This window comes from Eptatretus burgeri, chromosome 2 (genome assembly GCF_056783735.1).
Source record: "Eptatretus burgeri isolate ZD-2024b chromosome 2, Ebu_testis_v1, whole genome shotgun sequence".
NCBI classification, from domain to species: Eukaryota; Metazoa; Chordata; class Myxini; order Myxiniformes; family Myxinidae; genus Eptatretus; species Eptatretus burgeri.
This window is the reverse complement of record NC_140962.1, coordinates 116,758,090-116,780,255: the sequence shown is the minus strand read 5'-3', so window position 1 is coordinate 116,780,255 and position 22,166 is coordinate 116,758,090. Positions and strand designations below refer to the sequence as shown.

The window sequence follows — 22,166 nt, the reverse complement described above, 5'->3', positions numbered from 1 at the left end:
TTTCAAATCCCCACGTCCAATCTGCGTGTTCCAAAGGAATGGCTAAGGTGCCGACATTCAACTCGAAAAAGTGTCAGTTGGGAAAATTTCCTGTTCATTAAGTGTTTGTCATAAACGGGGATTTTTCTTTTTGTTTCAACCCGACCTGCTCGTTTTTTTCCACAATTGTAATCGTCAGGACAATATACAGTAATTGCAGATCTAAAATGTATTTTCATCAGCAAGGGCTGTAATAGAAGATGCAAACATTCCAAGTTGGTTTGTCAGTAAATTAGGTGCGTAAATTGCAGTACGGTAACCAGAGAAACATTCATAGTGTACAGCGTAAAGGTAAATGTCACCACCAATATCCGAATTGCTTTTGTTTTAACTGTAGGATTGTGGAAGTGCAAAAGAAGAGGTTTCTGAAGACGTTTCCACCAGCCCTGCCTGCCTATATGCTCGTGTTCATGAACTCGCACTCCAGGAGGGCATGTCCGTGATCGGTAGTGCTTTGGTGGGTCTCACAAGAGGAGAGTGCCGGGCTTTGGCAGTAAAAGCCATTGCTGAAGGCATCCCTGATTACTGGAAACTTAGACAAGTCCCAATGATGTAAATCAATAAATTGAAAATGTTAAATCTACAATTTGTGTGAAGCATGAGATTATACTATACTTGATTATCATAATGACAGTGCAATGTGTGAAGCATATTAAAAAAAAAATGTGAAAGAATGCTGGATATTAATGAAAACATCTTTTTCATAGAATATTCTGATTAGATCATGCGTAAAACTTGCAAACAATCGAACGTTCTGTGGGTTCTCGGGCTTGAAGCTTGCTTATTCGAGTGGGGGCCTCGGGCTTGTTTGGTGCAATGTCGTAATTTTTCTGAGTAAGCATCACAAAATGAAAGAAATCTTAGGCTGTCTGAGTTCTAATTTTGGTGAATTACTTAATTCCTATCCTAACTGGAGAAAATATTCCAATAAACGTGTAATCCGATGTTGCACGATTTCATCTCGTGATTGTGATGCATTCATAATGCGGTTAATATATGGTCAAGTTATTTGTGCTGGTGGGTTGACCTTTACATTTATGATCTACTTTTGTTTAATGACAGTGGCTAATATGGGTCCAGCTATAATTTATTCCATGTACTGGACTTTTTTAACAGGGGTAAAGGCTCATGCAAAAATCCAGGCAAAACGGTGTGAGAGCTGAATTTACAGATAATTGAGCATAGAGGAACAGGGAGACAAATAACGGACAAATAATACTCAAACAGGCAAGACAATAATAAAGGACATGACACAGACAAATAAGATCAAGAGAGGCAGATAAATTGTTCCAGGTTGACAAAAGGGAGAGGTCAGCGAGAATCAAAAGGATTATGTATCGATGTATCGACAAGGGAGATAATATGGCATTGTCTTGTACTATGATTGTTTAAACATTACTTACCCCACACATGTGAAGCGAAAAGCTTGTTTAAGCAATCGGTTCGATCACATCTGTACATCCGTCTATCTTATCAGGTTATGATCGAGGAACAACCTACAGATATTTAAATTAAATGTTATATTTTGAGCAAGGATAGGAAAGCAAGTTTACCGTTTTAATGTACCTTAGCTCTGAATTGGTCCCGACCGCACATGTGCAGAGAGGAGTGAGATAATATTTTTTGCTCTGTCTGCCTGCCTGGCAATCGAACAAAATTTTAAATTATTCCAATCAGGAAACTTTCTGTTTTAAAGGACGTCATAAAGGACACAACAGGCACGAAGAACTAAGGTAACGTGTTGGATCGAGTGATGGAATCGTCACTGGGTAAAATGGCGGTAAAACCTGGAATTGATTTCATTGTACGCCTTTCAAACCTCTTCGCACCTTTATTTAAATTGAATTATATACTTGGACACAATAGGCTAGAACACAAACCGCTTTCATAATACTTCCAAGAACCTCCAGTTTTGTAGTACTGTACTTGGATGTGTTATAGAGGGTGGTGTATGTAATGGGAGCTGTCAAGTGCAGCCCCTGGGAAGTGGGCATGGTATGTGAGAGGGTGCAGTATTGGGGTGAAGAAGAGGCTGCCGATATGGCGATGTATGATGCCGATTGACGCTGCGTTCTATGGTGATCAATAAAGCCTCCATCCCCTAAACTGTGACATATTACAGTGTATAAGGGTGGAGTATAAGACACCTTCAGTCATGCTAATCTTCTGGATGTTTTTAAACGATTTTATAATAATTATTTTATTAAAATGGTCGTATATACCTGAACACTGCATGGGGTATCATGTTCTATGAAGTCCAGTTATTATGTTTTTGTTTAAACAAGTGACCCTACTTAACCTCACCTCCTATCTTACAGGTTATTACATTCTTCTTCTTGTTGTCTTCCTCCTTAAATCCTGAAGATTCTTGCAGGACAACCTATGAGCATGTCCTTGCTATATCTATCTGTAATTCCAGCAGTGTGTGTGTGTGTGTGTGTGTGTGTGTGTGTGTGTGTGTGTGTGTGTGTGTGTGTGTGTGTGTGTGTGTGTGTGTGTGTGTGTGTGTGTGTGTGTGTGTGTGTGTGTGTGTGTGTGTGTGTGACCGCTGTTTCTCGACAACCACTGGTCCGATCTAATTGAAACTTGCCAGATATATTGCTGGGGACCTGAGGATGTGCCTTTTTAAGGTTTGATATTAATCGGACAAGTGCTTCCCAAGTTATGGCCATTTATTTACCAAACCAATGACAAGACACGTTGCTGCGTAGGTGTGGCCATTGGCAAAGAGATCCCCAGCCGCGTTCCCCATTACGGGTTACAACGTACGGACTTCCGGATCGTGATGACTTACTGTATTATAATAATTTCTCGATTTCTGATTCGCATTTATAGATAAACACAATGCCCCAATGCAGTCGTCGTTTACGAGAGCGAAGGAACGGCCTGTGTGGTTGTTTGAAAGGGTTTTGTTGGTTTTTTTTGCACGTAGGTTTTTTTTCTCTCTCTCTTCTCTTCTCTTTGTGTTTTTCTTAAGATGACATTGCGAAAAGGCAAAATACGTTGGCACTAATTGAATAATTGGCCATTAAAACTAAATTGCGAATAATCGTAACTGCGATATGCGAACTTCCGGACAGTGAGGACTTAACTTCCGGACTTCCGGATAGCGACGACTTACTGTATTGTTTCTCGATTTTTTTTTCTCGATTTATCGACTTACTGTATTCTTTCTTTCTCGATTTCTGTATTTTCTCGATCTCTTTCTCGATTTCTTTCTCGATTTTCTTAAACACAATGCCCCAATCCAGTCGTTGTTTATGACAGCGAAGGAACGGCCTAGGTGGTTGTTTGAAAGTTTTTGGGTTTTTTTGGTTTGCACGTACGGTCACGCACGTACGGGCATGCGAGAGCGAAGGAATGGCCTGTGTGGTTGTTTCTGGCAAGCGCTTTTAAAGTTTGTTTTTTTTTTGGACGTACAGGCATGCACATACGGGCACGTACTCGTACTTTTAAATGCTGAACATCACGCAAAGAGGCAGCACGTATCATTTATGAAGTCTTTGGTATGATTCGGCCACGGTTTGAACCACCAACCTACTAGACTCAGAGCAGACGCTGAAACCATTCCACCACTGATTCTGATGTTTTCTCTCCTCTTTTCATGTTTGTTCATTAATTTGCTTATTGTGTCCAAATATTGCCCATCCATCCATCCATTGGGACCATACTCTGTGCAGAGCGTCGGTGCTGCCTAAACAGTCTCCTTGGCAATTTGACACAATCCTGGATGGTTCGCCACTCCGACACAGTATACCAGCATGCTGGCACTCATTTTGCCGACCTCGGAAGGATGGCAGGCAGAGTCAACCCCACCTGGTATTAATTCAACAGAAAAAGTGAGATTTGAACTTAGGATCCTAGGATTCCAAGCCCTCCACCCTAACCATGAAACCAACACTAAGCAGAAATATTGCCCCACTACCTCCAATGTCAATTTCTTGCCTTTTTTCTACCCTCCGTCACGTTGCTCTTCCATGAGCCTAGATCTCGAATAGAAACCCAAATGCACACCCATGATCACAGATCGAAATACCTTTGTCCTCAACGATGAGGAAATGAGATCGAGGCAATTTTATTTGATAAGAGCAATTGAAACGTTGGAAGGACAAATAGGTTACAAAGCACAGGCTTACCAAGAATGGCATCAGAAACCAAAAAGCCAAATGGGGACAGTAAGGGTGAATGGGGGGGGGGGTGTAGGGGGAGGGAGGGTTTCCACATGTATAAGAGCAATGTCTGGTGGTTATAATCACAGGGAACCCTGTCAGGAGACGAGACAAAATTACATTTTAGATCAATTTGCCAACTGGTGTGCTACCGTGGTTGAGACATCTCCAGACATCTTTGGTTCCTAATCGCCTGTGAATGACTGTGGTGCCACAGCTAAGAGCCCAAAGCATTTTTTTGTTTTTGTAGGCCTACAGTTTCCTGACAGACCTGAAATAAAATAGTGCGACCACATTTTTGCATTTACATCGAAATTGAACATTGCGAGACGTGACCAATTTTAGGACGCCACTTTTGGCGTGGCGTCGCAACATGTTCAATCACGTGGCAGTGCTGCGATGAGCAAGAAGATCCCTCAAGGTTGAACAGCTCCATCATTTATCAATATTTTGGAAATTGTCAAACTAAAAATTGCTGATCTTTTCAATTACAACCATGATCGGAGGTTTAGGGGGTAAATTGCGTGAACGAAATCGAATTTTTTTTTTTTTTTTCTAAAATGTGGACTAAAAATTACATTTCGAAACTTCGACACTGTTTGCTTAATGGATAATATTTCTTCAAATTGGCAGATTAATTATCATTAGCAAAAAGGAATGCGTGAGCCCTTTAAGGCAACATATCATGAAATGTATCATATTGCCTGCTCGAGGTGTATTTACACCCATAGTAAGAAGTGCCGATATTAAAACAGGTGACATGTAACTGAGCCTTGTTTGTTACCTGTGTGCACCTTGGACTAGGGAATAAGATAGGGAGTGTGCTAGTGATCGGATACGAAGTGAGTCATTGAGCTTAGATTATTATTAGAGTTGGAAGAATTTGTCATTTGTTCAAAGTGCCGGTGATGACTTCGATGTGCTCTTCACAAAAGATACCGTGGAACCTTTCACGTCGGACGATGACCAGTACCGCCAGAGTGATCCTGCGACTAAAAGTCCATTCTATGGACGGCACACACATTGCTGCATCACCCCCTTCAAGTGAAACACCAGGATGATAGTTTATAGCTGCGTCTACATTCAAACCCATATTTGGACAGCATGAGGCTACCTTGCCCAGCCTACAATCCCGAGGATTACGTAAGCATAAAATGCCATATTGGAAATTATTTCAAGACTGGGAGCCACGGGGGAAATTAGTCAAGTTATTCCACATGGACACTATTTTAGTTCAATATGGACTATATAATCTTTCACATCAAGACATTGCTTATCCATTCCTGCATTCAGTCCTTCATCTTGCAGTGCGATTTCAGCTGATTTAGAGATGTTGAGTTGTTTGTTTTTTTACAGTAATAATGTAGCTTCTTCAGATGGAGCATTCAAATGGGAAGAAAAAATTATCAGAAGACTGATGTTTCATCTAAATGTGAGACGAGAGGGCAGGTCCGAATGCATTTTGTGCTTTTCCAGGTCGTTTAGCAGCATTTTCGCGACCACGTGCACTCTTGTAGTCGTCGGAGCAATGTCTTGATAAAGATGGAGTTTCCCAGCAATGTAATTTGAACTGTCTCGTAATGAAAAATAATGTACGATAAATAATTGCAATGTAATTAGCCTTCCCTATTCAAATGTATGGCATGTGGTTTCAGGTCTACACCGCCAGTCTGGAAGAAGTGACGGACGGGCTGGATCGACGAGAGATTTTTGTGAGTCCACCTTTGGAGGATTTCTATTGTCTTTGATGGCTAATAATTATAATTCGTACAAACAATACACTCGGTGGATGTCTTTGTGCTGTCTATGCACCTTATCATCCATCTTGGATTGAAAAAAAAACAGTCTATGAGATCTTCTTTGAAGTATCTTCAAACTTTGATGTTCTGTCCACGTTCCAATACCAACTAGGATGGCACTTGGTGGAGCGCGTACCTCCGCCAGGCTGAACAGTTTGTTTTGTATCCCATTGATGGGCCGGATATGCATCCAGACCTGAACCAAAATCGAATCGGCTTGTTCTTGTCACCTACCCAACTCGTCCATCAAGTTTTGTGTTAACTCGTCCATAACTTTTTTGACATATCCTGCTGACAGATGGACAAACAGGGGTGAAAACAAAACCTCCTTCCACTTTAGGTGGAGGAGGTAATAAAACTGCACAGACTTATTGTGAAATGCGTTTTAAAGGATTAACGATGAACGGCATTGGAAAAGTGTGTTCATGTGAGATGATGGGATGACTCAGAGGTCATGTACTCACCTTTCAACTTATTATAATAATATGTTCCCTCGCAAGGAACTTCGATGCAGGAGGAGGACATTAGGCCCATCGAGGCCTGCGCTATGGTTGCCAACATGTGGTTGTTTGTCCGTACTCTATCCTTTTTTTAAATGCTGAGCATCAAGCAAGGAAGCAACATGTACCATTTTTAAAGTCTTTGGCATGACTCGTCGGGGGTTTGAATCACAGACCTTCCAGTCTCAAAGCGGACGCTCTAGTTGTTATGTCGCTGTGTTTGGTAAAGCTTTTTTTCTTTGCTGTCCGGGTTTGATTCTCTGATCCAAATATAAACAGTCAGGCTGGCGCTTTGCAGGCAGGGCATTGCATCACACGGTGCTCCGTCCCTCGGATGGACCTTGAGCTGGAGACCCATCTGCTACAACTAATGGTGCTCGTAACCTACCTAAATATTTCAAGTCACCATCCTGATCTGCACGCACACTTCAGCAACACATAGCTGAGCGGTCGTCAGTCATGATTCCAGCAGTGGACCAAATTCTACATTGAATGTGATCGAATGTCCATCTGATGAATACAATGTGAAGGGGCTTTGTGGAGGTTCTGGAGGGTTTCCGATGTTGTGGCCTCATACGCTGCAGGTATCGTTTTGAGCCCCCCATGCACCAGCATACAAAGTGCCATCGTGTTACTCCTTAATGCTCTATCTATCTTCGATGGGTACTTGTTTTGTTTCAGGTGTTCAACATTCGACATTCTTTTGGAAAAATTGTACAAACAAAATTGCTTTCAATAACAAAATACGACGACTACGACTACTACTATTACTGATCCAATTATTCCAAACTTCTCTTGTTGGGTTTGCTGGGGTAAGTGTTTAGCCCATTTATGTCTTAAATATGAACCCACTGGCCAAATCTGACGTTCAACTAAAGAGGAATTTGTTCAGTCTACTATTTGTTGTGATAACTCACTCACTCTTCATAAAATACACCTTGTTCTTCTTTCATATGCAGCACATGGCTTCGGGATATCTCATGGCCCTATCTCATTGAGAGATAGGGCCAAAAATTATATATATATATATATATATATATATATATATATATATATATATATATATATATATCACGATATCTCAAAAAGTTGGGGACAGATTCGAATGAAACTTGGTGGACATGTTGGTTGCGTGACGAGGATTAATTAATTTGATTTTGGTGAGGATCCTGATCCGAATCCGGATACAAGAATAAAAAAAATTTTTTAATGATTCTTCTCCATTGAGAGATGGGGCCAAAAACGGTATGGAGCACGGTATCTCAAAAAGTTGGGGATGGATTCAGATGAAACTTGTTAGATGAGTTAGGTAAGTGACGCCAACAAGCCGATTCGATTTTGGTTAAGGTCTGGACGCAGATCTGCCTGATCCGTGGGATACAAAACATAAACTGTTCAGCCTGACAAGGAATGTGCTCTACCGAGTGCTGGGTTTTTTTTTTACCCCTTTTTTCTGCCAATTTCTGATCTGTATCTTGGAGCCAGCTGGGACTTTTGAAATGAAATTTTGCAACAGTAATGGGAATATTAAGTACGTGGAGTTGACGTAATCATTTTGACCTTGACCTACTTTTTGAGGTCATGACCCAATTATAGACATTTTAACATTTTTCACGATAACCCAACTAAGGTTTGCCCGATTGGGACAAAATTGCCCTCTCTATATAGCCTAGAGCAAGGCATATTTATACTAAATTTACATCACACCCCTACAGGTTAAAGGTCAATGTCTTAGATCCATAGGAGTACTAAACCACCATTTTTTCCTTCTTTTTTTCTTCTTCCAATGTCCTATCTGTATCTCGGATCTGGCTTGGACTCTTGGAATGAATTTTTGATTCAATAATGTGAATAAAAGGTATCTGGGGCTGACATAAAATAATGTTTTTTGACCTTGACCGAATTTGAAGGTCATGACCTCATTATTTAGACATTTTAACGTGTTTTACCATAACTCTGCGAAGATTTGTCCGATCAGAACGAAATTGGCCTCTACAGATAGCTGAGAGCAAGTCGCATTTATAATTCATTTACATCATTAACCCCCCCCCACCCCCTCCCCCCCACAGTTAAAGGCTAAGGTGAAATGCTGGTATGAAAAAAACACCACTCAATTCTGCCAACGTGGAATTTCAAAGACCACTTGGCCTTCCAATATGTTCTTGCATCGTAATAGTGGACCTACACTGAAGTTGTGCACCTGATATTTGATTGGTGTGCTTGACCTACTTTTTTCGTATTGTGACATTTTTAACGAAAAACACTTTTTTTATCATAACTTGAATAATTTTCCTCTGATTTTCATGGTGTTGAGTTTCATGAATATATTGTAGATGGGGACACATTTTCTTAATTTATACTCTGTCCCTAAATGTTGAAGGTCAAGGTGATATGGTGATCCAAAAAGATGGCGATAATTGGATCATGGGCGCCGGTCTTGGTCTTACCCTTGGTGATCGCTTTGTGATCACAGATATTTAATTTGTTATGCTGTTTTTTTCACGATTCTAGTTGCACCAATAATTACTACCACTCGTACCTGCTTGCACGCAACATGTCTACAACATTTACAAAATGTTTCAGGAAATGTTTGAAACGTCCTGGCAACGTTGCATGGAATTTTGCATATTCGCTGCATGGTTATCCACGAAAACAGCAATTACGGTGCCGTTAACCCTGTAACAAAGCATTGTGAAACATTGGTCGTAGTGGTTTGAACTCGCAGTGTTTTGAAATGCAGGGTCAAGCGATTTGAATCGCGTATCAAAGCGTTTGCATAACACCTCTAATGATGGTTTTAAATTGCTTTCATGCACCAGTTGAGATTCACCACTTTTGCTGACAATTGCATCTTGCTCGTTTTTGGTGTGTTGAAATAACTTTTTCAAGAGTTTGTTGAATTTAAAAAAGGTATTTATTTCAGTGTCCAGATTGGGCTTGCAGGATACCTCCTTCGAGTACGCCTGTGCACTCGCCTATGTCGAACCTGGTGTTCGAATCTCAGCCAAGCTGTAAGCTGCTGCCAGGCCGGTGTTTCACATGTAGGGTGATGTATCGATATGCCGGAAGACCCATCAGCAGGCACTGGTTGTTTGCGAATGTTAAAGATCCCAAGATGTCTTTCGTGAAGAATAGGCGAGTTATTGCCGGCACCCAAAACAAATTACAGGTCGAATGTCAGGCCTGGAAAGCCAGTTTGTGATCGACTTGGGAGAAATTTTTTTTTCCATGGGCCAACCCCACAAGAAGGTGGGATGTATAGGGGCAGGGTGGACGACAGGTGCATTGACGCGATTGTCGGAGTGATGTAGCTCCAGCAGATGGCGATACCGCACTTCACGTTTAAAATCCATTTACTCGCAAAAATTCCTCGCAAGGTGAGAAACCTGGAAAACGAAAAATGAACGGAGGTTTTAGCAAAAATTTGTTTAGGGTACCGCCAATAATTCGCCAACTGTTTGCAAAATATACCATGGGAGGTCTTCATGGTCCATCAACGAGTAGTGGCCACTGCAGGCAGAAGTGGTCTCTGGCCTCGGATGAAAGAAATCTTTTTAAAATATTAATTTTTTTTTTTACAAAATCGACAAAGCTGTGAGATTTTTCTCCAAACGAAACATCTTCCATTTCAACTTGGAAAACCAAACAATCGGCGATAATTGATTTTTCTATTCCTCCGCGAGGTCGGGGACCAGGTGATGATGTCCTCGATTTTTTAATTATCTGCGAGAGGTGTTTTCACGGCATTTTATTCATTACGTAAACAGCAGCAAAAACGTGCACTGAAAAATATACTCAAAATGTGAAAAAAAATTTCAAAGGGCTGCTCGTTGAGTGAGTCCTTTTTTCGATTTCGATGTGCTGTGCCATACTGCTGTGATGAGCGACGGTACTGCCGAAGCAGTTTCTTGGCAAGGGTTGTACTGAGTGGTTTGTCATTGTCTTCCCAGCATTGTTTGTCCATGCTAGAGCATCCTTTTCAATGCTGGGAATCAAGCAAGGAAGCAGCACGTACCATTTTTTTTTGGTTAAGTCTTGGAACAGTCGAACCAGATTTGAACTCTTTTCATCTCATCCTTCGATAAATATCCTGAATTTTTTTTCTCTCTCTCTCTTTTGCCTTTTTCTGTGTTTGTGTATCCACAAACTCAACAGCTCATTCTCATGTCTCTGTATCAGTGTTTGAAGCACTGTGTCATCATCACGTTTACAGTCGACTGCAGGATGAAGGCCACCGGGGGTGGGGGGGGGGGGTATTGCCATACTTGCCATACTTGCCATACTTGCCAACTGCGGAATAACGAGTGAGTTTGAGCAGGAATTTGTCATGTATTTAGGGTGCCGGATAACTTTACAACTCTTGTTAAAAAGACACTGATCAGAATCTTTCACATTCACCAACAGTACCATTGCAACCAGACGGGTCTTCTGACTTAACATCCTTCAGATGAATGGCTGGGTGCGCAACATCGATGCCTCGCCCTGTCTCCGAAACACCAGGATTACAGCTCGGTCGGCAGTCGGATGCAAGCTAGACAGCTCAAAGATGAGTGCACGTACCTCCAAGCTGTCATTCCAATCCATCAACTACTGTATACATAAGAGTAAAATGAATGATACGATTTTGAAGGAGGATCTTTGCCATGTCGGATGAAAGGTGTGAAATAACCAGAACTAAATAAAAACCAACTTTGCAAACGGTTTTCTTTGAACTTTTTCGCTGCATAATTGCCCTCTGACCATGCGTATCACAAAGAGAAGGGTCGGGTGTGAGGTGGTACTATTTAATAGTTTTACAATCTTGAGTCGAGACATTCATCCAAGCAAGCATGGGGGTAATCCTCGAAGGTGTTCTGATAGGTTCTGCCAATAATTAATTCTTTCCCCCAACAAAAGTGAACAGAAGTTATGTTTTCACCCCTGTCTGTCTGTCTGTCTGTCTGTCTGTCTGTCTGTCTGTTTGTCTGGCTGTGAGCATGATATCTCAAAAGTTATGGAGGGATTCGGACAAAACTTAGTGGACATGTTGGGTGTGTGACAAGGACAAATTGATTCGATTTTGGTGAAGATCGATTTTTCAGATCCGGCCTATCAGTGGAATACAAAACCTAAACTGTTTAGCCTGGCGGAGGTATGCGCTCTCCCAAGTGCCGTTCTCATTGCTCATGCATTGCCTCATATCCGAAGATGGCTGTTGACACACGGCGTCGAAACACCTGACAGTGTGAATTTGTTTCAGGTGTATGAGCTGTAGCCCGCACATCAACCACACTGGATAGCACGAGGTGTACCCTGGTGTCGAGGAATTCTCAACAAGATCAGCTCACTTGCTACACACAGTTTAGGTCGGAATTTGTAACTCACCTACTCTTCGTCAAAGACTGTGGGATCTTTAACGTCCACCAATGACCGGTGTTCGCAGACGGATCGTCCAGTTCTGATGGCAGTATGGTGCACACATTTGTGTATTACCCTGCGTGCGAAACACACCGACGGCAGTTTATAGCTGGATTTAGATTCGAACCCAGGCTAGAAAGTTAAAAGGTGAATTTGAATTCCTCTACGCTGTCCGACCATCCCTCATGGCAATAATGAGTAGCATAAGCATCTCCAGCCGACGCATGAGTGCATAACATACCACTGGCAATGTATCGAGAGCCCGTCTGGGGTTTGGACAGGATGCCATTATAACCAAAAGTCAAAACTGCAATAAATCATGAATTACAAGAAATTAGACCAATCAGTTATAATCGGTGTTTTACAGAAAATTAGGCTCTCAAACGTTCTCGAAAGCTTATTACGTCACCGAATCTCTTGAAAATTTGATGCCAAATCAAATGGCTCCCATTTTCTATGACTTCATACATCTATTGATTACTCGTAAACTGCTTGGAGCAGCGCAGAGGTGAATATGAAAAGTTAGGTGTAAGCGTGGTGACGGTGTTTCTACGACAATCATGGGAGACTGTCTGGGTGTGCCGCAGCACGTACCTTCAAATGTTCCAATCAATGACGTCATGATCAAGAGTCGCCTTCAGCACGAGACGCTGCTAATTCAGAAAGGCAAACTTGCGCGTCGGAGCGATTTCTATCGCATTCTTTTATTCAGGTGACGCATGTCAAATTCAAGGGAGATAAACAAGCCGCAACTATTGCACCATATCTAGACTACTTTTTAAAAAAATAAAATAAAAGTGCCACAAAGACAGAAGAAGTTAAAAGACAAGCTTTTTGTTTTCCTTAAAACTACATCTTCTTTAATGGCTCCAATAATTATTATTCCTAAATTATTGGGCGGTGGGCTATGCAACATTTTTAGCCCAAACCCATCATGAACTGGTGAACCAAGCCTGACGTTCGAGTGGAGCTTATTTGGACAGATATTTGTAAAAAAAAATTTCAGGGCGCTCTACATGACAGACGCAGTTGGATATTTAACGGAACCGGAAGTCTTCACTCTATTCTTTCCCATTCTTCCCTCCAGGCTTTCAAAACAGCTGTTCACCACCACCTCTTATCTTCCCCCATCCAAATCCTCGATCTTTTCTACCCCCGATAATCCACCCAAGCCTACTTCCTTCATTTCTCCTGCTTTCCTTCCTGAAAGTCCCTGTAATGTCCATCTTCTCTTCGCCATGTTCCCCGTCCCATCCCCATCCCTCTCCCTTCCACAGTTCACCTAATGTGTCTGTTCCCCACTGTTTTGTCCCTTCCACTCCCGCCCCTCTTGTCTCATGCCTCCTTGCTGTGAGTTGTGTGTTAGCTCTCATACGAGCCTCGACCAAGGTATACAAAAAAAAAAAAAAACCCTCCACCAACGACCGGAGCTGGAAGACGAGTGCACCGACCTCATGTCCATCCAATGGACAGTAACACATGACCCTACATGCAAAACGCCAGGGTGACGGTTTAAAACTGGATCGAGATTTGAACCCGTGCCAGATAACCCCTAGGTGAGTGCACACACCTCTAGGTTACCCTGACAGCCCAACTCAATATCTGAAAGCAGATGTTAAAAAAATATCGACAGAAAAACCTCCTTCTACATTGTCAACTTGACGCATATGTACCATGAAGTTCCTTCTGCCTCCAAGTACATATCTGTTTCACTTTCGCACTATTTTTGCTATCTCTGCATCTGCTTGCTGGCAGACTGTTCCACATACCATCCACACTGCAAAAGTCATCTTACTTCTGATCTCCCTGTCCCCACCTTCTTATTCAAACCCCCTGCTTTATAGCGAGCGTGACAACAACAAAAAAGTCTTGATACCGAATGTACTGGAAAAAAAAAATAACAACACAGCACAATGGTAACTTCTGCAACATTTTCTTAAAAGAAATCTCAGCCAATGCTTGAACAACCATCGTCACTTAAACTTTAAAACCTCAATTTGTAGTACAACACCGCAATGTTTCACGTGCTCGCAGGATGGCCCTATAGGTATGCACACTCACCTACTAAGTTGCCTAGACTGGGTTTGAATCCTGACCGAGCTCTAATAAGCTGTTATCCCGGTATTTCACAGGCAGAATGATTCATCAATGTCCCTCGGATAGACATCAGACTGTGTGTCTCGTCTGCCGGCATTAATTGGTGGACATTAAAAGTCCCACGGTGTCCTTTGTGAAGAATAGGTGAGCTACCATTGGCACCATGAACAAATTCCAAATTCCTGCCCTAACTACTGCTGGGAGAGGGATGGGAAACCTCGCAGCAATGACGTCCAGGCCTAGAAACTGCTTCTGCAGAACGAATGCTCTGTAACACGGAGTGTGATATATCAGATCGGATTGGAATCTTTCCCAGAATGTTGACTATAGAAATGCAAACTATTGGTTGGGCTATAATTAAATATAGAGCAGATGTTAATTCTTCAGGCTCCTACCCTCTGAGACCATCATCCCATTTGTCTGTTTCACACTGTTCTAGCAGTAGTGCTGATTATTTCAACAACCGATCTACAATCACTTCCAAAGCCTTCTCTTGTGAACAAAAAGCTAAGAAATTAAATCTAAACAACCCTAATTATTGTAATTTTTCCCATTGCCACCCAGCATGTCATTCTATTAAACTTTGTTTGGTGTGATCACACCCATACCGAAGTCATCAAAACCTTTTCCACACCTTCTCTCGTCATTTTATTCGTGCTATATGCTTTCCCTCACCTTTGAGTTTGCAAAATTAGTAATCTATTTCTTCATCATGATCATCATCATCATCACCATTATCATTCAGTGCACTACAGGATGAAGGCCTCCCTCAATTCCCGTCGGCGGTATTGACATACTTGCCACGTTTGTCAAATGCAGGTTATAAATATGGAGAAGGACCGACCATCGCCTTGCTTGCTTAAAGCAAATAGGTATATAGATTACCAATTGCCGTCGATAAAACTATTCACCCAGAAACACCAAAGCAATGTTCGAATTACACACATTAACACTCTTCAAACGTCAGAACTGCAGCTGATTTCAAATCTGGAGCTTAAATTTTGTAATTCAGCTTAGTTTAAGAGGTTCTCGAGGTTATCACATGGACGGAAATGAAATAAAGTCACAAACGCTGGCGTCTCCGTGCGTTTTATAAGCATTGCAATGTACCCAGCGATTCGTAGGTATGATGATCAGGCATTCGATAATGCGAGTGAGGGAAGTGAAATGAAAAAAACCTTTATCGGTAATAAATCGTTGTGGCCTGTTGCAAGTCAAGGCATGGTTGAGCAGGCCAAAAAACATGGCGGCTTCAAACCCCAGCACGGTGACCCAGGAAATGCCCTAAGATCCCATACAGAGCGAAGTGGCCAAGGATGCGAATGATGAAGGATATAATTAAATAACGTCGTTAATTATCTTCAAAAGGGTTGTTTTAATTAACCCAAACATCTAATTTTCACTCTTGTACTTCCTTGGAATTTTCTGAGTTTGCATGCAAAGTTTCAGGCTGTGAGTTTTTACGGTTTTGGAGTTATGGAGGAGACACACACACACACACACACACACTGACATTTATTAGTATAGATTGACCCTACTGTTGTGCATTTCGGGGAATGTGGGTTTGGTGGGGTTTGCATGTTTGTAGATCTTGAAGAATAATTAGGATGGAAAGTAAAACTTTCGAATTCACATTTACATCCGTTTTTTGAGCGCAATAATAAACTTTGGCACCAAGAAGAAGCTCGAAATTAAAAGCGCCCCATTTTATTAGTTGGACTATTTCAAAGGAACATGGCAAAGGCGATCGGATTAAATGCTCAGAACGAACCACAGATAGGAAAGATTGTCTCGAATCAACAGTTTGCGAGGGCTAGACCTGCCCGGTCATCACTATTGTGTCCGCGATTTGCACTTGCAATGTCCCCCCACACTTTTAAGTCGAGATCCATGCCCATCATGGGTGTAGGTGAGGTCACAGATTAGTGTACATATGGTAAGGTTAACGAGTCAGTCTGTTGTTGACAGTTCTGTCATTCTTTATTTTGTTACTGGGTCAGGTTTGCTCTTTATTATCCGGGACGCTTCATACAGACGGCGTACATGGCGAATGGTGGCTTTTCTTTGGGCGTTGTTTTCTGGGATTCTCCCAAGATGAGAAAACGATATAGATGATGAGCAGAATGATAGATGTCAACCAATGGCTGGAAGAATGGTGTAGGGAGGAAGGTTTTACATGTAAGAAGCAGTGGGAATCATTTCGGGGACAAAGGGAGTTTTTCCGGAATGATGGTCGTATGTTAAATAGAAAGGGGGCAGCAAGGTTTGCAGTGGGAATTGAAGAAGGAATTTAGGCTTTTTTTAGGTCATCGGAGGGTGGGGAAGCTCTTAAGGAAGGAACGGATGATGTCATTGTGATGAGTAAGGCCAGGCAGGAAAATAGAATTTCAGGAAGGGAAAAGTTAAACACATTCTATACCAATACCAGAAGTTTTAATGATGAGATGGAAGAGCTTGAAGCCAAAGTAGATCGCGAGAAGTACGATGTAGCTGCAGTGAGTGAGACATGGTTTAAGGAGGAGAGTAACTGGAGGACAGGATCAGAAGGCTACAAGGTGTATCGGAGTGATAGGAAGGAGAGAATATAGTCTGGATGCAGAACTGGAACTTTACCCTAGGTGTGTTTTGGAGTACATACACAATTTTATTGCAGATTCTGGTAACATGGACTAGACTAAACTCGAATCCGAGTGATGCCACTTTGTCACGCTTGAGCAATTTTTTTTTAGGAGCAAAATTCAAAATGGCCGCCATCAAAACCGTTTTTTTGGCCGTAAATCGGTCAAAAATCGAGATATGAACCCGATTTCAGTGGCAAACCCGATGTTTTGGGGGTCAAGGAATACACTGATATGTTTAAATAAACCATACAACTCATAATAATAGTCTATATTGCAATTTTTATATTTAGATATAATATTTTGACTGAAAAATATCCACCAAACTATTTTCAGCCGTAACTATGCCCAAAATCTATATGAACCTGATTTAAGTGGTAAACAGTATATTGTATTGTATTACAACAGAATATTGTATTGTATTGTATATCTTTATTTCCAACAATACAGTTGAGTAATACAATGATTAGGTAACTACAAACTATAATTAATTATATTAACACATAACCAAATAAACGTAATAAGCAAGGTTTACACAAATTTTACACAAATTCAAATCCAAAAAGGGGTCTGTACATGCTATCAACTATGAATACACTGATTGGTTCCTGATGAACTTCTTTCATTCTGCTTTCACTCAATCTTTCTTTCACTCAATCTTTCTTTCACTCAATCTCACATACAAGACAGCTGCATAAATCAAATAACTAGTGTTCACTCAAGTTCCACAGCTTCGCTTGCTGATACAGACTTTGTTTGGTCGTTCTGACATTCCTCCATACCATGGCAGCCACAGAACAATGAACAGGAGAGCCTGGCGGCAGAGCAACTACATCTATTCGTTGCACAGGGTCGCACTGAGCTGCACCCACACCTGATCATCTTGAGAACATTATCAGGAGCTCTGATGACATCCGGAGGCAGAGACACAGGGAGCAACATGCTCGACACTTCTTAATGTGACCATCCATGACTCGTTGGATCGATCAATGGTGGGTCTGGATCTAATGCAGCCCACCATATTGCTGCCTGCAAGTGCGCCCTGAGAACGTGTTGGATGAAAGCCACAGTGGTTGGTGGTAGAGTTTTTAACTCTGGTGCTGATGTCAGCTTCTTGTTCGCCATCTTTGAAGACCAGACACCAAATCGAATAGCTGACATGTCTTCTGTTTCCTGGGATCCATAGCAAGCAGCAAAGAAGGCGGTTGCTTCAGATATGACATCTGGTAATTCTGCATCAAGATCACCAAGATAATTTAATTGACGACCATCTTTGAGGTGTTTCACAATTGTACCTTTTCCGATACCCCACAGGTAGGCAACTGTGTCACATCCAGACACCACATGTGCTGCCAGAACTTGGGTGACAATGTGTGCATGCTTCTGCACTGTCGCCTTGATGTCAACGGACGATCTGTCACGACTTGTACCGGCCATCACAAGGTTGCATGCCAGTACCTTCAGTTGGTAAAAATGCAACAGCAATATGAATACATCTGTGTCGTCTGAAATTACCTGGATACTCGGAACTCCTGATGAGGCTAGAAGGACCATTTGTTGTACCATAATAACATCGGCTTCTTTGTGAGTGGTTCTTAGGTCAGGCTTCTCTACTACTTGGTATTCTGCAATTTCCATAGGTATTGGGTTAGGTCCAGTTAATATGAGCTTTGTGTTGGTAGAAAATGCTTCAGGATGGTCTTTGATGTAGCTGCAAATGATATTTATTAACTGGACTTTGTTCTCTGTCACTGTCAAAACGATCTTTTGTGCAGGGAGTGGTGTCGTCAGATTCAGCTGGTGTCGTCGACTGCCATCCTTTGCCTGCACGAGCGGTTTGCGTGACTTTCTTGATGCTGTTGTTATAATACCGGTCAAAGACCAAATACATATCATATATCTTCAGCTTGTCTCTCAAATAAGAAAGAATATTCTGCACATAGTCCTCTACTGTTCCTTTCGATGGACATTGAATCACCCACAGCATAGCACAACCATCTACAATGATTGCTCCATCAGCTGGAAACATTCTGTCAGACACCTCTACCTGCAATTTCTGTTTCAAGACTGCTTTCGATTTTGTGATTCGCATGTTACCGTTATCTTCAAACATAGAAGGCGGTACTGGGGCGAGCTCAAACTTCATGATATCTTTCAGGTTGATGTCCCTCACTGCCTGAAGGCCCAACACTTGAATATATGAGCCCCGTGTCATATACAGGTGTTTGTCCGACCTTTATCTGCTTTCGGGACACTGTCATCATGACTACTTGTTTGCTGAGCGGCTTGTTGAAGCTGTCTGGCCATTGCTCCTCATACTCCTTCATCTGCTTGACTCCTATGCCAACATAAATGTCAGCGTTGACAATGTTTGGACTCATTCTTCCAGATACAATGTTCACAAGCCCATCCGGGTGATTATCTGGTTGTAGAGGGTCAATACATGTGGCCAATCTTTCTCGTCGGTTCTGTCTGTCTCCTGCATCTGATTGTTTCCGGGCGGGCATTTCTTCGGTATCTGATATACCAATATTGCAATATGGACTATTTATATGGATGATATGGTTTATTTAAACATATCAGTGTATTCCTTGACCCCCAAAACATAGGGTTTGCCACTGAAATCGGGTTCATATCTCGATTTTTGGCCGAGTTACGGCCAAAAAAAACGGTTTTGATGGCGGCCATTTTGAATTTTGCTCCTAAAACAAATTGCTCAAGCGTGACAAAGTGGCATCACTCGAATTTGAGTTTAGTATAGTATATGTTACCAGAATCTGCAATAAAATTGTGCATGTACTCCAAAACACACTATCCAATGGCTGCCAGACTAATAGGAGGAGGAGGAGCAATCTGGGTAAAGGACAGCATTGCATCAAGAGAAAGGGGTGACATTAAGGAAGGAATAAATGGTGAGGATTCTGTTTGGGTAGAAATTAGAGATTGTAAAAACAGGAAGATAGTGGAAAGATGCTTTTATAAGGCTCCGGGTGTGAAGGAAAAGGAGGAAGGAAGAGTACATGAAGAATTCAAAAGGGCATGTGGTAAGGGAAGAGTATTGATCATGGGGGATTTTAACTTGCCAGGGATAGATTGGGTCCGGTAACAGAGAAAGGACAGAGCAGATGAGGATTTCCTAGTTTTATTCCAAGATTGCTTTTTTACCCAGTTTGTAGATAAGCCCACGAGGGGGAATGCAGCGTTCGACCTCCTTTAAAATAACGATCCCAGTATGGTGGAGGAGGTGGAGGTCGGGAAGCATTTAGGAGCAAGTGACCATAACATTGTGTGTGCAAAGATTCTGTTAATGGTTAGAGTTCAAGATAGTAGGGTAAGGCTATTAGATTTCAGGAAGGCAAACTTTGAGGGTAGGAGGAGAGAATTGGGTGATGTAGATTGGGAGACTCCAACAACAGGACAATCAGCATCAGAGAAATGGGAAACCTTCAACTTTAACTGTAAAACTTTACATTCCAATGAGGTGTAAAACTAGAAGCAGAAAGAGACCAGGATGGTTGAGTGGTGAGATAAGGAACGCTATTAAGGAGAAGCAGAAGGCATTTATTAGGTTTAAAATAACAGGACTGGAGTTAGATTTATATCACTATCGAAGTAAACAGAGACAAGTTAAGAAAATAACTCGGCAAGCCAAAAGAGAGTATGAGAAGGACGTGGATAAGAATATTAAACATAATAGCAAGGCTTTCAGTATATCAGGGGAAAAGAACAGGTTAGGATCAGTGTGGGCCCATTGAGGAATAGCACCGGGAGAGTGGTTAGTGATGAAAGTGAGATGGCAGGCTTATTAAACAGGTATTTTTCTTCAACTTTAACACAAAAACAGTCAGGAGAATTGCCAATAGCTGAGAGTATCTATCAAGGAGGTGAGGAAGGGCTTTTACAGAAGATCCAGTTTGGAGTGGAGGAAGTAAAGGAACAGCTCGGTAATCAAAGAGAAGATAAGGCTCCTGGTCCAGATAGTATGCAACCGAGAGTGTTGATGGAGGTGGCTGAGCAGGTAAGCGAGATGTTAATGTATATTTTCAATAGTTCCTTGGAGTCAAGACAGGTACCGGAGGATTGGATCATAGCAAATGCAACACCATTATTTAAGAAAGGATCCAGAGAAGCATTGGGAATTGAGAGACCTGTTAGTTTGACTTCAGTTGTGGAGAAGGTGTTGGAGACATTAATTAAGGACCGGATGAGGAAGCATTTAAACAAATACAAACTAATTAAAGGTACTCAGCATGGGTTGACCAAAGGTCGTTCCTGTTTAACAAATCTTTTAGAGTTCTATGAAGCAGTGTCTGATTTGGTGGATTATGGAAAGGCAGTCGACATAGTATATCTAGACTTTAAGAAGACATTTGATAAGGTACCACATCGGAGGTTGTTAGCCAAAGTGAGGGTTTGTGAAGTGGCTGGTCAGGTAGCTAAATGGATTGCAAACTGGCTTCGTGATAGGAAGCAAAGAGTGGCTGTGAGTGGGAGAATGTCTGGCTGGGAGGATGTAAGTAGCGGGGTTCCTCAGGGATCAGTATTCGGACCATTACTCTTCATTATTTACATCAACGATTTTGATAATGGGGTAAAGAGTAAGCTTTCCAAATTTGCAGATGACACAAAGCTTGGAGGTGAGATGGATACCAGAGGGGGGTGGTGATCAGATTCAGGAAAGTATTGATACTTGAATAGATTGGGAAAAAGATTGGCAGAGGGAATTTAACCTGAGCAAGTGTAAGGTGTTGGGGATGGGAAAGAACAATGAAAATAGAGATTACAGGATGTAAGGGTTAATTTTGGAGCGCGTCATACAGGAGAAGGATCTGGGGGTGGTAATAGATATGGGAGGTTAAAGCAGGTAGCACAATGCCAGGCCGCTATAGGTAAAGCAAATAGGGTTTTAGGTTGTATTCGGAGGGAGATCATTTATAAATCAAAAGCGGTGGTGTTAACATTGTACAGGAATTTAGTGAGGGCCACATCTGGAATATCTGGGGGGGGGGGGTGACTTGGACCTCTTTTTGAGTAATGATCCCAATATGGTGAAGGATGCTGAGGTGAGAGAGCATCTGGGGTCAAGCGATCACAATGTATTAAGCACATCTCCATTGTTGAGATATGAAGTTCAGGCGAGTGGTGAAAGCTTGTTGGATTTTAGGAGGGCAAACGATAAGTGTGTGACAAGTGATTTGGGAGGTTTTATCAGGTAGAGTTAATGAGAGGGCTGTCAGCATTGGAGAAATGGGCAACCTTGAAGGAGCAAATTGTGGAGGGTAAACAGAGTAGGTACATTCCAGTGAGATATACAGGTGGATGTGTGATGTGACACTGAAGGATACGAAATCAAATGTGGAGTTAAGAGATAGGTTAGGTACAGAAAGCATGAGTGAGGTTATGCGTAGGGGTAGGTTGAGATGGTTTGGACATGTGGAAAGGATGTGGGTGGGTAGTTGTGTGAAGAGGTGTATAAATATGAATGTGAATGTAAGGAGAGCAAGAGGCCGTCCAAGAAAAACATGGGATGTGTTGCTGAAAGATGAT

At 41.9% G+C, this 22,166-nt stretch overlaps 1 protein-coding gene across 11 annotated transcripts in view; it reads left to right on the top strand.

The window, feature by feature from the left end:
- The window catches only part of FTCDNL1 (formiminotransferase cyclodeaminase N-terminal like), a 121,335-nt gene extending 110,130 nt beyond the window's left edge, over positions 1 to 11,205 (top strand). For 9 of the 11 annotated variants that reach the window (XM_085870921.1, XM_085870911.1, XM_085870914.1 and 6 more), the window contains one exon: positions 377 to 983. In XM_085870921.1, coding sequence (XP_085727047.1) covers positions 377 to 595 — 219 coding nt within the window. In that variant the 3' untranslated portion in view covers positions 596 to 983. Of the gene's footprint in view, positions 1 to 376; positions 984 to 5,863; positions 5,921 to 10,911 lie in introns of those variants that run through there. The other 2 variants (XM_085870917.1, XM_085870918.1) reach the window with 2 other exon arrangements.
- The last annotated feature ends 10,961 nt before the right edge of the window (positions 11,206 to 22,166 follow it).